The sequence below is a fragment of the Marmota flaviventris genome, chromosome 4 (genome assembly GCF_047511675.1).
Source record: "Marmota flaviventris isolate mMarFla1 chromosome 4, mMarFla1.hap1, whole genome shotgun sequence".
NCBI lineage: Eukaryota > Metazoa > Chordata > Mammalia > Rodentia > Sciuridae > Marmota > Marmota flaviventris.
In genome coordinates, this window is record NC_092501.1 from 35229396 (window position 1) to 35244901 (window position 15506).

A 15506-nucleotide genomic window follows, 5' to 3' on the forward strand; every position below is an offset into this window, starting at 1 on the left:
TATTATAGAATGATTTACTTTTTAAACCAGTGAACTAGGAAATGATGGTCAGCTTCCACTAAGGTAGCTGTCTGTCGTAGCAAGTGAGCATAGATGACATACGTAGATGTGTTATTAAATTGAGGATTCTGAAAAAGATAAGTCAAAGGAAACACACTAAATGAGTTAAGTGAAAAATTCAGGAAACTAAATTTGAGATTATAAAATAGTTTAAAACAATAATATATCTGTTATTTAGTTATAAATAGAGATTGATTTAGGCTGTGATACAGTGAAAACAGCATGAACTGTGGAGTTAAGACAGATCCAAGTCTGAGGCCAATTCTACTACTTACTAACAGTTTACCTTTAGACATATTCCTTAAACTTTGTCAATTTCCTCATCTGTAAAATGGGAATAATTGTATCTATCTTAAGAGTTGTTGTATTTAAAAAGGAAAGTGTATATAAAACATCTAGCTCAATGCCTTCATAAAAGCTGGCAATCACTATTACCCAATTAAACAAAATATTCAGCCTTTCTTTGATTTTAAAAATGCTAAAAAAAGTGAAAAGCTAGTTGGGAAATTTTTGCCACTGTGAGAGTCAGCTGCATATCTCACAAAGAATAAGAGGAGAATCTCATAATTGCATCTAACAACTTTTAAATGTGAAAGGGAGACTGAAGGAGTGCTAAGCAAAACCTCCACTTATGTCTTCAAAATGTAAAGCTTTACCACAATGCACTTTTCATCATTTCATGTGAAAAGTGAACATAATGGAAAAATGAACTGAAATTGTGAAAAACAAGAAAGTATCATGTGTTTTTCAAAACTGATTTACTGGCAGGACAATTCAAAATTAGGGAATGACCCTACTTGATAACTTCATGTAGTGATGGCTCCAGAGAAGAACATCATGAACAGAGCTTATTGCGCTCTCTTCTTAACTACCTCTTAGCCACTTTTTCTCCCTTTCCACTTTTTCTTTTTAGTTCTGTCTCCCTTTCTCTTTTTTGCCTTTTACTGGGCATAATATTGATTTTATAGCATTGCATTATTGAAATAAGCACTATATCTTATTTAATGTGTTTTTACCTTTAAACAAATTAATATACATGAACAATTTTTATGAACTGTAAAGAATAAAATGAGTATAGTATGCTGCTAAGATAACATCTTAGAGCTCATTAAAGTTAATTGGAAGAAAGATGATTTGAAAGGAGAAGGAAGAAGCACTGCCATTGTACTGCCTGAATACTATGGCAGCTAAGGCAAGAACTTTATTAAAATTTTAATACTCCATAATTTAGCTTCTGAATGTTTGTTTGTTACAGCATTGATTACAAGTCATTATAACTCTAAAAAGTATCAATAACATTGACCAAAATGATACTTACCATTTGATATAATTTCACTTTCATATGTACATACTGAGATCTGAATTAGACAATTTTCACTAAATTCCTTCTCTCTTACCTGTAAAAGGATGAAATATGCTCTAAGATCATCTTTTGTTCGTGGGCTGAAACAGAAACAAGCATAATTGATTATAATGAATGTTTTAATCTCATGGTATCTAACTAAAAGTGACCAATAAATATTCCTGTAAGAATTGAGAAAACCAAAAAACAAAACAAAACAAAAACCTTAAGTGAACATAACATTATTATTACTGACAGGAACATATCTCTAATATGCTGGAATATAAATTACTCTATGTCTATCCTAGGCTGGTTCTGAAGATATCTAAAGACTGAGTTAACTAAGACAGCAATAATATTTTGTAAGATAAAAAATCATGACTATCTCTGGAAATAGTTAAGTATCTAATAATAATCTTCAATTTTACATTCTTGTGTTTTTGTTTTAATAAGGGATAATCTTTATTTAATAGTTATTCATTAAAGAATATATGTCTGTGTTTATAGGTTCATTCCTTAAGTGACAGAAATGTCTGCAAATCAAATCACACTCTGAATGCACCTAGAATATTTTAATCAAAAGAATCGTATTTTGGATATCTCTGAAAAGAGAGTAATTTAAATTGTTTTTCCATGTTAATCTGAATTTTCACAGCATCAGAATTCACTGACAACTTTTGTTATTCTGTAAGCTAGTGTTACTCAATTGCTCAAGACATTTGATACTCACACAGATAACCAGAAGTAACTTTCTGAATTAAATATATTTAACCTATATGACAACGAGATGCAATTCAAGATCCTTCATGGGATCCTGGATGAAAAAACTCAGATACTAAAGCATTTGTTATTCTCAAGGTTGATGAGTGCTTCTTTCTCATCCACTCAATCTATTTCTAATCTATCACCTTTAATTCCAAGTCCTTGCCTGGTCTACCTAGGACTTTATATGTCTGGCAATGTCATTCATACCCACACGAATTATCAGGCACATACAACAAGTAGTATGAGTAGGTTTGATTCTTTACAATGTTTTTGATATTTTTATTAAAATACTCAAAATAGCTGGCTCCCAGTTTAGCCTTATCTTTTCAGTCCTAAGATAGTTAACTGAGAAGTAACAAAAATTTCTTCTTTCTGAGGCCAGCAACTGATTTTCTCAAGTTTTCTCTGGCTATCAGGAAGCCCAAGGTTAAATATAATGTGCATATTATTTCACTTAGGTTACTGAGTAGTACCCGTCCATTGTTTGCAAACTAAATATATCTGTACACAAAATTTTTATATGCAATTTTAAAAGAATCACAGATTTTCTTCATTCCTGTCTATGTACAGATCCTCCTGAGACTTCATATATCTTATGTCAGTTTTGTTGAAAATGGCTTTTAATTCCTTTCTCATCCATGTTATAATTATAACTCAAAAGTATTTCCTGAGAGTGAAATACATTCACATAAACTAAAGATATATAAGATGTGTAAATTAATCATCTATTCTTATTAAATATTAGTTATAATTACCCTTTCCATTCTCGTAATAGGCTGTTAATGATTCCCTTTAATACTGTCTTCTGAATATCTTGAGGCTGTAGGCGAAAGAAAATTATAAGGCACAGTAATTATTAATTTATTAATAGCTATTTAGGTGACTTTTATATGTTAATTTTATTTACAGATATGTTGCAATAACTAAATTCAGAATTGATGACTAAGGACGAAAAGGTAGACTCATTTTGCATGTAAAAATTCTAGGGAGCACCAATGACATAAAATTACAATGAGATGTATAATGTATATACATTTGATGTATAATGTAAATCTGCACAAATATATATGGTGGTCCTTTGATGATCAATAATATGTATGTAGAAATATTGTTCTACATAACTGAAAAACAATTTCACTCCCCCCCCCCCCCGTTATGCTGCAGCCGGTGGCCCGTTACGGGGAGTCCCGGGACACTCGGGGGTAAGTGACGAAAAAAAAAAAAGCTGCCCGTCCATAGATAGGACGGGAGCAATCTGCTCATCCCTAGGCAGATAGGGCGAGAGGAAAAATGGCCATTTCAAGAAAATGGAAAAGATTGATACAGTATGTTTGTGTCTTGTTTTGTCTCAGTGTATTGTATTGTCTTTGTGATGAAAATATGGAAGGGGTGAGAAGTAAATTACTAAGAGAAGAAGGCACCCCAGTGGAACCAAGAATAGTTAGGGCATGTGTTGATAAGAGCCCAGGAACTCTAGTCAGAAAGAAAAAGAAAGTTCAGAAGAAGGATTATCAGGAAAAAAGTTGCAGCAAAAGGCTATTACTAAATACTTTTCGTTACCGGAGGGTGCGTGAAGCGGAGAGGCGGCTGCCGAGTGTGCAAGCCGGTCACAGCGCAGCAAGGATTTTCCAAGAGGCAGCGGCAACTGGCTCTTCCCCGCCTCCTGGCCGGGGAGCTGGCTCTTCCACTGCCGCGAGCCCAAATCTAGACCTGACCTGGAGGCACAGTCTTGCAGGCTCTTGCTCCCTGTGCCCAGTAGCAGTTTGAGTCCGGGACACTCCCCAGGGCCATCTGGGGCTGCCCAGGCACTACAGCCAGCAGAAGACGCTACTGGTGTCCCTGATGTTTGGTCATTTTCAACGCCAATAACTAAGCTACAATGGTTCTCCCACACCTGAAAGCTAATGAGTAATGAGCACTATTAAGGCTTATTTTAAATGTAAAAAAAAGAAACCTTGAGATAATGTACTAAATTGTTCAGAAGGTTGTTTTCTTAGTGGAATACTACAGGATTTTCTTTAGCCATCCAGAGTTCCTGCCTTCGTCCCAGTGCCGGTGAAGAGGAAGGTGGAAGAATTTCCAGTGTTGCTGAGAACTGGACGAGACTTCGGATCAAGCTAGCTGCCAGCAGAACTTACCTGGACTGTGATTTAAGCTAGCTGCCTGCAGAACTTACCTGGACTGTGATTTACCTGGACTGTGAGTTAATCTATTTGAGACACTGCTTTACCTGGACTGAGACAACAAACTGTAATCTACAACAAATTGTAACTCGGTATCTTTGCTAACGGTGTCATTGCTGGTATAATTTTTCCAAGGGCTTCTTGCATGGAGCCATCAATTGGCTTGGTATTGTGGCATTTTGTATCCTCCCTTTCTGTTTGTAGCAGGTTATTTATGGTGTTTCTGTAAAAACCACTATGGTCGTTATTTAAATCAAACAAAAGGGGGAAATGTTAGAGTCTGTAAACAAGTAAGGATGGCTCCTGGCATTTTGCCAGAGAAATGTTAGAGTCTGTAAACAAGTCTGGATGGTGCCTGGCAAAATGCCAGAGGGAGTGGTTTGTGAAGTAACACCAGGGAGCCATTAAGTGTGGAGATTCCTTATTGGTTGACTGATGTATCTAGTTTATGCTAATTAGATAAGCTGTGTGGAATGGATAACTACTGCTCCTGTCCTGCAATAAACAGCTCCTACTCCTGCTGTATCAGTCTACACAAGTTGTTCGTCACCCCCCGGTTATTTTGCTGCAGCTGAACTGCGGCATTTGTGAGCTATGTTATTATATGAAAAAGGCAAAAAAGCACCCATGAGCACTTATTATGGATTTATTTAAAAACCATGACTTCTAAGACACATTTGTCAACATTCACCTGGTCTCTTACTCTGTGTGTATTTGTGTGTTTAAAGTATCATTCCTTTCTTTTCCTCTGCTAACAGTGATACTTCATACCCACAAGGCAAACACTACTCTTGCTCAACCACTTATTTAGTGTCTCCCTGAGCAATAGAAGGTTGTAGAATAAAGATCAAACAAATGTCTTGATTGCACAAAGTTTATGATCATGAATCTAAAAAAGACACTCAATACTACTAACATTCATACATTTCCCTAGTTCATTTACCTCCCTATTCACCAAGAGAACTATATTTCAAACCTGCTACTGAGTGTGTGTGTGTGTGTGTGTATTTGTATGTTTTTGTGTTTGTTTGTTTTTGGTCTTTCAAGATGCTGACATTTTAAGAGTTTATGTCATTTGTTTTGCTGACTATCTCCAAACTTGGGATTTTTCTGTTATTTTTAGCATGAGTACATTTTTGGCAAGAAGACTTATAAATGTTGCATCTAAGTGTATCACATAGGGAAGCACTTGATGCCAATTGCCAGTTTGGTGATTTAATTAACTGGTTAAGATAACAACTGAATAAATTCTTACTAAAATGGTTGCAAATCTTAATTTTTAAACTTTATTATTATTTTTACATTTATTAGTTCACATTTCTTTCCTTTATTCTACATTTATCTATCTACATCATCTATCTATCATTTATTATCAGTATAGACTCAAAGATTCTTATTTCACCCAGTGGTTTAATTCATTATTATAATTTTAATAGCAAATTGTCTCAGATTTGGCCTTTGGGGCAAGCTGGCTCTGTGACATACTCACATCATTTTCTTTATTTGTAACAGAATTTTTTTTTTAGAGCAGTCTTAGGTTTACAGAAAAGTTGTGCAAAAAGTAGTTATCATACATACCCTCCCCAATCCTTTACATAGTTTTCCTTAGTATTGTGCATTAGTGTGGAACATTTGTAATAATTAATGAACCAATATTTAATACATTATTATTAACTAAGATCAATAGTTTACATGTGGGTTCACTTTTTGTAGTGATTATTCTATAGATTTTGACAAATGCCTAATGTCATGTTATCTGTCATTGTAGTACCATTTAGAATAGTTTTACCACTCATCCCTCCTTCCTCTTTCTGCATCAAACTCCTGTCTCTTCCATTGGAATAATTTAGTGTGTAGTCTTTTAAGACCAGCTTATTGCACTTAGCAATATGTATTTAAGGTTTCCACATGTCTTTTTGCAGTTTGGTGGCTTATTTTTTATACTGTTGAACAGTATTTCATAATATAAATGTACCACAATGTGCTTATCCACTTACCCACCTGACATTTTGGTTGCTTCTAAATTTGACAATTATGAATAAAGCTGCTATGAACATTTGCATGTAGTTTTTTTTGGTGAACATAAGTTCTCAACTCTAAATATCTAGAAGCACAACTGCTGGATCATATGGTAAGCTTATGTTTACCTTTGTAAAAAAAAATACAAACATTATTAAAATTAGTGGGATATAGCAAAAAGAGTTCTCAGAAGGAAAGGTATAGACTGGACATATTAGAAGAAAAGTAAGATCTAAAATTAAAAGGAACAAAATAAATTCAAAGTAAATAGAAGAAAAGACATAATAAAAGCAGAAATCAATCAAATTGAAAATGGAACTATAAGGGAAAATCAAAATTCAAAATGCAGCAAAATCAAATATTTAGATGTTTATTTAAAAAGACTTCAGTAATAGGGAATGAAGGGAAGGGAGGGGGTATAGGCAAAGAAAAGACAGTGGAATGAATCTGACACAATTCTCCATGTACATATATGAAAACAACATAGTGAATTCCACTATCATGTACATCCATAAGAATGGGACTCTTAACTAGAACAAGATATATTCTATTTTTGTATAATTGTGTCAAAAATGGATTTTGCTGTCATAAAACAAACAAAAAATTTAGATTCCCCCCGCCCCCCCCCAAAAAAAAATGCCTCAGTGAAATTGATAAACTTCTGGCCAAACAAATCAAGAAAGGAAGAGAGAACACCTTAATTACTTTTAACTGAAATGAAAAAAAGGATCATTATTTCTGATCACAAGAACTTTAAAAGGATAATAAAAGACTATTATGAGTAAGTCCATGCCTATAAATTTGAAAACCTAGATGTGTTCTTGAATGACACATAAACCAAAATTCACACCAGGAGAAACCAACCATCTGAATAGGCCTGTACCTAGTAGGCCTAACAGAATGAATAATTGACAAACTTCAAAAACAGAAAGCACCAGGCCCATATGGTTTTATTGGTAAATTCTATCAAACATTTAAGGATGAGATGATATCAATTCTTCACAATTTCTCCCCGAAAATAGCAGCAGAGGGAATACTTCCAGTAATACTCTAATACTTACATCAGAGAAAGATATCACAAAAAAGAAAAATTATGGACCATCTCTCATGAACATAGATGCAAAACACTTTGCAAAATATTAGCAAATTGAATCAAAACTGTATAAAAAGAAGAATTATTCACCACTACCACGCGGTATTTATTCCAGGGATGCAGGGCAGGTTTAAAACTTAAGAATCAATTTATTTAATTAATTTTATCAACAAACTGAAGAAAAAAACGTATGATTACAACCATACAAATGAATTACTTTACAAAAATCCAACACAAGTTCATGATAAAACTATCAGAAAATTAGGAATAAAGATTTTTCTCAATTTGATAAGTAGAATCTATAAGAAACCTACAGCTAACATCATAATTAATGGTGAGAAACCAGATGCTATAGGTTCATCTGTGCTTTCCTGCATTAGTTATGAAATTAGCTATTTCTCTAGTGAACTCTAATTCCTTTCAGTGGGAATGGTATTTACATGTAAAGATATATATGCTGAAGTGCTCACTGCTAGTGGGGTGTTATTGTTCCTGGTCTTTTCAGTACATAGGGCTATTAAATTTTAATATATTTAAATGTGTGTGTGTGCATTTAAATCTATTAAAAACCACCAGGTCATCATGATATCTCCAATTTCAATTCAACAACCATAGTTATTTTTAGCATTCTTCCATGCCAGATTTCCACATTTGTATCTCCCTTCTCTAAAAGTGAGAAACACAACAGTCAGCATCTTAAATATATTTACTTATTTGTTTAGTTCAATAATACACAGAAAATTAACCCATACCAGTGAGGAAACAAACAAACAAATGAACAAGAAAAGCTGAAGATTATAGTTTACAATTTTGAGCTTTTTTGGTATCTTTAAATTTAAGATCTTTAGTTTAAAATACTGTGGTTAAAAGTTATCTTGCTGAGTTTTAAAAAAATATATGGCATAGTATTCAAAGTATAGTTAGGATTACTTATTTGAAATATATTTTTAAATTTTTGTTTATATCTCAGAAGGTTTCCCTCCAATGTCTATATATTTGGTTTTTTTTAGTGTACAGAAAACATTAATATCATTCCAAGTCAAAATATGTCATAAAAGTGTACACAGGGGTAGAACTACTGGGTCACAGTGCATGCATATGTTTAGTGATGTATATAATACCAAGTAGTTTTTCAAAAGTGATTGTACCAATTTATATTCACCTCATCAGGATATAAAAATTCTAATTTTTACATAATATTGCTAATACTTGATAAAGGTTTTGCAAAATTTTTATTGAATTTGATGAATATGTAAAGTTATTCTACTGCTTTGGTGACAAAGAATGTTAAGTACACATTTCATATATTTAACAATGAGGTATTCAGATTGGGAGTAGACAAAGAAGTCTGCTACTAATTCTTTTATAAGGGATTAGACAAGAGATATTAATCAGTGCAATAAGGCAAAATGTACAACATCCATTCAAGATATAAGAACTGAAAGAGATAAAAATTTATCATTCTCCACAAATGATATGATTGTGTACATAGAAAATCAAAGTAAATTTACTGATGTACTATTAGAATTAATGAGTGAATTTAGCAAGGTAACCAGATAAATACATAAAAGTATTGCCATATATTAGTTACAGCTAAAAACTGAAAGTATAGTAGCATCAAAAAATCGAGTACCTAGAAATAAACGTAACAAGAAATGTGTAAATCTCTACCCAGAAGAAAATTCAAAACTCTACTTAGAGAGTAATTGAACGTAACTGGAGGGATATATCATGCTGATGGACTGAAAAGATATCAATTTTTCACATACTACAGCTTTGGGATTCTCAAAATGTCATCCCTGGATCAGGAGCACCAATATACCCTAGGAACCTGTTACAAATGAAAATTCTTGTGTTCTATCCAGGACCTACAGAGTCTGAAACTCTGAATTATAGAAAGCACTTTTATGACTGATACATGCTAAAGTTTGAGAAACACTGATCTAACAGTACAATTCCAATACAATCAAATAACTTACTTACCTTCTTTTCCTGAATCAGTGAAGCATGCTATTCACAAGCCTTTCTAAACAAAGACTGCATGTAAAAGTATTTTAGTTTCTAAACAAAGACTGCATGTAAAAGTATTTTAGTTTCTAAACAAAGACTGCATGTAAAAGTATTTTATTTTAGTTCTTAGTTAATTAGAAAAATAAGAGAATAAAATAACCTAAAATTTCTGAGAATTCCAAGTATATTTACTATAAAATTATATCAGAGTTTCTATGTAATCATTCTACAAGATGACTTTTCCAATGTTTATGTGGCTTTACTTGAACTACAGAAGAGATATAGAGGAGCAGAGCCGCTGCCCGCACCCGGAACAGGCCCAGTGACCCGCTGGCGTGGTAGTCACGTAACCCCAATTGGAGTAGGGGAAGAGCAGAGCCGCCGCCCGTGCCCGCAAGGTAGGCAGACCTGTGACCGACCGGCGGAACAGGCCCAGCGGCCTGCCGACGCAGTAGACATGTCATCCCAATTGGAGTAGGGGCAGAGCAGAGCCGCCGCCCGCGCCCGGAACAGACCCAGCGACCCGCCGGCATGGTAGTCACAACACCCCAATTGCAGTAGGGGCAGAGCAGAGCCGCCACCCGCACCCAGAACAGGCACAGCGACCCGCCGGCGTGATAGTCACGTCACCCCAATTGGAGTAGGGGCCGAGCAGAGCCGCCGCCTGCACCTGGAACAGGCCCAGCGACCCGCTGGCGTGGTAGTCATGTCACCCCAATTGGAGTAGGGGCCGAGCAGAGCCGTCGCCCGCACCCGGAACAGGCCCAGCGACCCGCTGGCGTGGTAGTCACGTCACACCAATTGGAGTAGGGGCAGAGCAGAGCCGCCGCCCGTGCCCGCAAGGTAGGCAGACCTGTGACCGACCAGCAGAACAGGCCCAGCGGCCTGCCGGCGTGGTAGACACGTCACCCCAATTGGAGTAGGGGCAGAGCAGAGCCTTTGCCCGCGCCCGGAACAGGCCCAGCGGCCCACTGGTGTGGTAGTCACGTCACCCCAATTGGAGTAGGGGCAGAGCAGAGCCGCCACCCGCGCCCGCAAGGTAGGCAGACCTGCGACCGACCGGCAGAACAGGCCCAGTGGCCTGCCAGCGTGGCAGACACGTCACCCCAATTGGAGTAGGGGCAGAGCAGAGCCGCCGCCCGTGCCCGCAAGGTAGGCAGACCTGCGACCGACCAGCAGAACAGGCCCAGCGGCCTGCCGGCGTGGTAGACACATCACCCCAATTGGAGTAGGGGCAGAGCAGAGCCGCCGCCGGCGCCCGGAACAGGCCCAGCGGCCCGCCAGCGTGGTAGTCACGTCACCCCAATTGGAGTAGGGGCAGAGCAGAGCCTTCGCCCGTGCCCGGAACAGGCCCAGTGGCCCGCTGGCGTGGTAGTCACGTCACCCCAATTGGAGTAGGGGCAGAGCAGAGCCGCCACCCGTGCCTGCAAGGTAGGCAGAACTGTGACCGACCGGCGGAACAGGCCCAGCGACCTGCCGGCATGGTAGACACGTCACCCCAATTGGAGTAGGGGCAGAGCAGAGCCACCGCCCGCGCCAGGAACAGGCCCAGCGACCCGCCGGCGTGGTAGACACGTCACCCCAATTGGAGTAAGGGCAGAGCAGAGCCGCCGCCCGCGCCTGCAAGGTAGGCAGACCTGCGACCGACCGGCAGAACAGGCCCAGCGGCCTGTCAGCGTGGTAGACAGATCACCCCAATTGGAGAAGGAGCACAGCCGCCGCCCGCACCTGCAAGGGAGACTTTTCAACTATACAAGAGCAATATAAATATATAGGGGGAAAATTCAATAACACAACAGTTTCACCAAGCAGAAAGAAACACAAACAGTATGAAAAGACAAGGAAAGAAAGGACCACAAGCAATGCAGGTCAACTCGACTTTAGAAGAGGTAATAGCTGCAGCAGATGGAATATCAGATAAAGAATTCAGGATATACATGCTTCAGATGATCTGGAGTCTCAAGGAAGACATTAGACAGCAAAATCAGACAATGAAAGATCACTTCGATAATGAATTACATAAACAAATCCAAGAAGCAAAAGATCAACTATACAGGGAGATAGAGGTTATAAAAAACAAACAGAAATCCTAGAAATGCAGGAAGCAATAAACCAACTTAAAAACTCAATTGAGAATACTACCAGCAGAGTAGAACACTTAGAAGACAGAACATCAGACAATGAAGACAAAGTATTTCAACTTGAAAAGAACATAGACAGCTCAGCAAGACTGTTAAGAAACCATGAGCAGAACATCCAAGAAATATGGGATAACATAAAGAGACCAAACTTAAGAGTCACTGGGATACAGGAAGGTATAGAGGTCCAAACCAAAGGAATGAGCAATCTATTCAATGAAATAATATGAGAAAACTTCCCAGACTTGAAGAATGAGACAGAATCCCAATCCTAGAAGCCTACAGGACGCCGAATGTGCAAAATCATAAGAGATCCACACCTAGACACATTATAATGAAGATGCCCAACATACAGAATAAGGAGAGAATTTTAAAAGCTACAAGAGAAAGGAAGCAGATTACATTTAGGGGTAAACCAATCAGGATAACAGCTGATCTTTCAACACAGACTCTGAAAGCTAGAAGATCCTGGAATAACATATTTCAAACACTGAAAGAAAATGGGTTCCAACCAAGAATTGTGTATCCAGCGAAATTAAGCTTCAGGATGAAGATGAAATTAAAACCTTCCACGATACACAAAAGTTAAAAGAATTTGCAGCTAGAAAACCATCTCTTCAAAACATCCTCGGCAAAACATTACAGGAAGAGGAAATGGAAAATAACAATGAAAACCAACAGTGGGAGGTAGGACAGTAAAGGGGGGAAAAATAATCAAAGAGGAAAACAAACCATGTTTAGTAACAGAAATAAACAAATATGGCTGGAAGAACAACCCATATCTCAATAATAACCCTAAATGTTAATGGCTTAAACTCACCAATTAAGAGACACAGGCTAGTAGAATGGATCACAAAACAAGACCCAACAATATGCTGCCTACAGGAGACGCATTTGATAGGAAAAGACATACATAGACTAAAGGTGAAAGGTTGGGAAAAATCATATCACTCATATGGACTTCGGAAACAAGCAGGAGTGTCCATACTCATATCAAATAAAATAGATTTCAAGCCAAAGTTAATCAAAAGGGATAATGAGGGACACTACATAACTGCTCAAGGGAACCATACACCAACAAGACATAACAATCATAAATATATATGCCCCAAACAATGGTGCAGCTATGTTCATCAAACAAACTCTTCTCAAGTTCAAGAGTCTAATAGACCACCATACAATAATCATGAGAGACTTCAACACACCTCTCTCACCAATGGACAGATCTTCCAAACAAAAGTTGAATAAGGAAACTATAGAACTCAATAACACAATTAATAACCTAGACTTAATTGACATATATAGAATATACCACCCAACATCAAGCAGTTACACTTTTTTCTCAGCAGCACATGGATCCTTCTCAAAAATAGATCATATATTATGTCACAGGGCAACTCTTAGACAATATAAAGGAGTAGAGATAATACCATGCATCTTATCTGATCATAATGGAATGAAACTGAAAATCAACGATAAAAGAAGGAAGGAAAAATCATGCATCACTTGGAGAATGAACAATAGGTTACTGAATGGTCAATGGGTTATAGAAGACATCAAGGAGGAAATTAAAAAATTCTTAGAGATAAATGAAAACACAGACACAACATATCGGAATCTATGGGACACATTGAAAGCAGTTCTAAGAGGAAAATTCATTGCTTGGAGTTCATTCCTTAAAAAAAGAAAAAACCAACAAATAAATGATCTCATACTTCATCTCAAAATCCTAGAAAAAGAAGAGCAAAACAACAGCAAAAGAGGTAGAAGGCAAGAAATAATTAAAATCAGAGCTGAAATTAATGAAATCGAAACAAAAGAAACAATTGAAAAAATTGACAAAACTAAAAGTTGGTTCTTTGAAAAAATAAATAAAATCGACAGACCCTTAGCTATGCTAACAAAGAGAAGAAGAGAGAGAACTCAAATTACTAGCATACGGGATGAAAAAGGCAATATCACAACAGACACTTCAGAAATACAGAAGATAATCAGAAATTATTTTGAATCCTTATACTCCAATAAAATAGAAGATAGTGAAGGCATCGATAAATTTCTTAAGTTATATGATCTGCCCAGATTGAGTCAGGAGGATATAGACAACCTAAACAGACCAATATCAATTGAGGAAATAGAAGAAACCATCAAAAGACTAATGGGCTGGGGATGTGGCTCAAGCGGTAGCGCGCTCACCTGGCATGCGTGTGGCCCGGGTTTGATCCTCAGCACCACATACAAACAAAGATGTTGTGTCCGCCGAAAACTAAAAAATAAATATTTAAAAAAAAAAAAAAAAAGACTACCAACTAAGAAAAGCCCAGGACCGGATGGGTATACAGCAGAGTTTTACAAAACCTTTAAAGAGGAACTAATACCAATACTGTTCAAGCTATTTCAGGAACTAGAAAAAGAGGGAGAACTTCCAAATTCATTCTACGAGGCCAACATCACCCTGATTCCTAAACCAGACAAAGACACTTCAAAGAAAGAAAACTACAGACCAATATCTCTAATGAACCTAGATGCAAAAATCCTCAATAAAATTCTGGCGAATCGGATACAAAAACATATCAAAAAAATTGTGCACCATGATCAAGTAGGATTCATCCCTGGGATGCAAGTCTGGTTCCATATACGGAAATCAATAAATGTTATTAACCACATCAATAGACTTAAAAATAAGAACCATATGATCATCTCGATAGATGCAGAAAAAGCATTCGACAAAGTACAGCATCCCTTTATGTTCAAAACTCTAGAAAAACTAGGGATAACAGGAACATACCTCAATATTGTAAAAGCAATCTATGCTAAGCCTCAGGCTAGCATCATTCTGAATGGAGAAAAATTGAAGGCATTCCCTCTAAAATCTGGAACAAGACAAGGATGCCCTCTCTCACCACTTCAGTTCAACACAGGTCTCGAAATACTGGCCAGAGCAATTAGACAGACGAAAGAAATTAAAGGCATAAAAATAGGAAAAGAAGAACTTAAATTATCACTATTTGCAGATGACATGATTCTATACCTAGCAGACCCAAAAGGCTCTACAAAGAAACTATTAGAGCTAATAAATGAATTCAGCAAAGTGGCAGGATATAAAATCAACACGCATAAATCAAAGGCATTCCTGTATATCAGCGACAAATCCTCTGAAATGGAAATGAGGACAACCACTCCATTCACAATATCTTCAAAAAAAAAAAAATACTTGGGAATCAACCTAACAAAAGAGGTGAAAGACTTATACAATGAAAACTACAGAACCCTAAAGAGAGAAATAGAAGAAGATCTTAGAAGATGGAAAAATATACCCTGTTCATGGATAGGCAGAACTAACATCATCAAAATGGCGATATTACCAAAAGTTCTCTATAGGTTTAATGCAATGCCAATCAAAATCCCAACGGCATTTCTTGTAGAAATAGAGAAAGCAATCATGAAATTCATATGGAAAAATAAAAGACCCAGAATAGCAAAAACAATGCTAAGCAGGAAGTGTGAATCAGGCGGTATAGAGATACCAGACTTCAAACTATACTACAGAGCAATAGTAACAAAAACAGCATGGAAATGGTACCAAAACAGGCGGGTGGACCAATGGTACAGAATAGAGGACACAGAAACCAATCCACAAAACTACAACTTTCTTGTATTTGATAAAGGGGCTAAAAGCATGCAATGGAGGAAGGATAGCATCTTCAACAAATTGTGCTGGGAAAACTGGAAATCCATATGCAACAAAATGAAACTGAATCCCTTTCTCTCGCCATGCACAAAAGTTAACTCAAAATGGATCAAGGAGCTTGATATCAAATCAGAGACACGGCATCTGATACAAGAAAAAGTTGGCTACGATCTACATACTGTGGGGTTGGGCTCCAAATTCCTCAATA

At 37.1% G+C, this 15506-nt stretch overlaps 1 protein-coding gene across 1 annotated transcript in view; it reads right to left on the reverse strand.

Annotated features, from left to right (window-relative positions):
- Positions 1-15506, reverse strand: part of Hectd2 (HECT domain E3 ubiquitin protein ligase 2) — a 70866-nt gene that overhangs the window by 25691 nt on the left and 29669 nt on the right. The window contains exons 6-8 of the mRNA XM_027939964.2: positions 2923-2987; positions 1458-1503; positions 19-128 (exon numbers count right to left, since the gene is read on the reverse strand). Of these exons, the coding sequence (XP_027795765.2) occupies positions 19-128; positions 1458-1503; positions 2923-2987 (221 nt within the window). The remainder of the gene's footprint in view (positions 1-18; positions 129-1457; positions 1504-2922; positions 2988-15506) is intronic.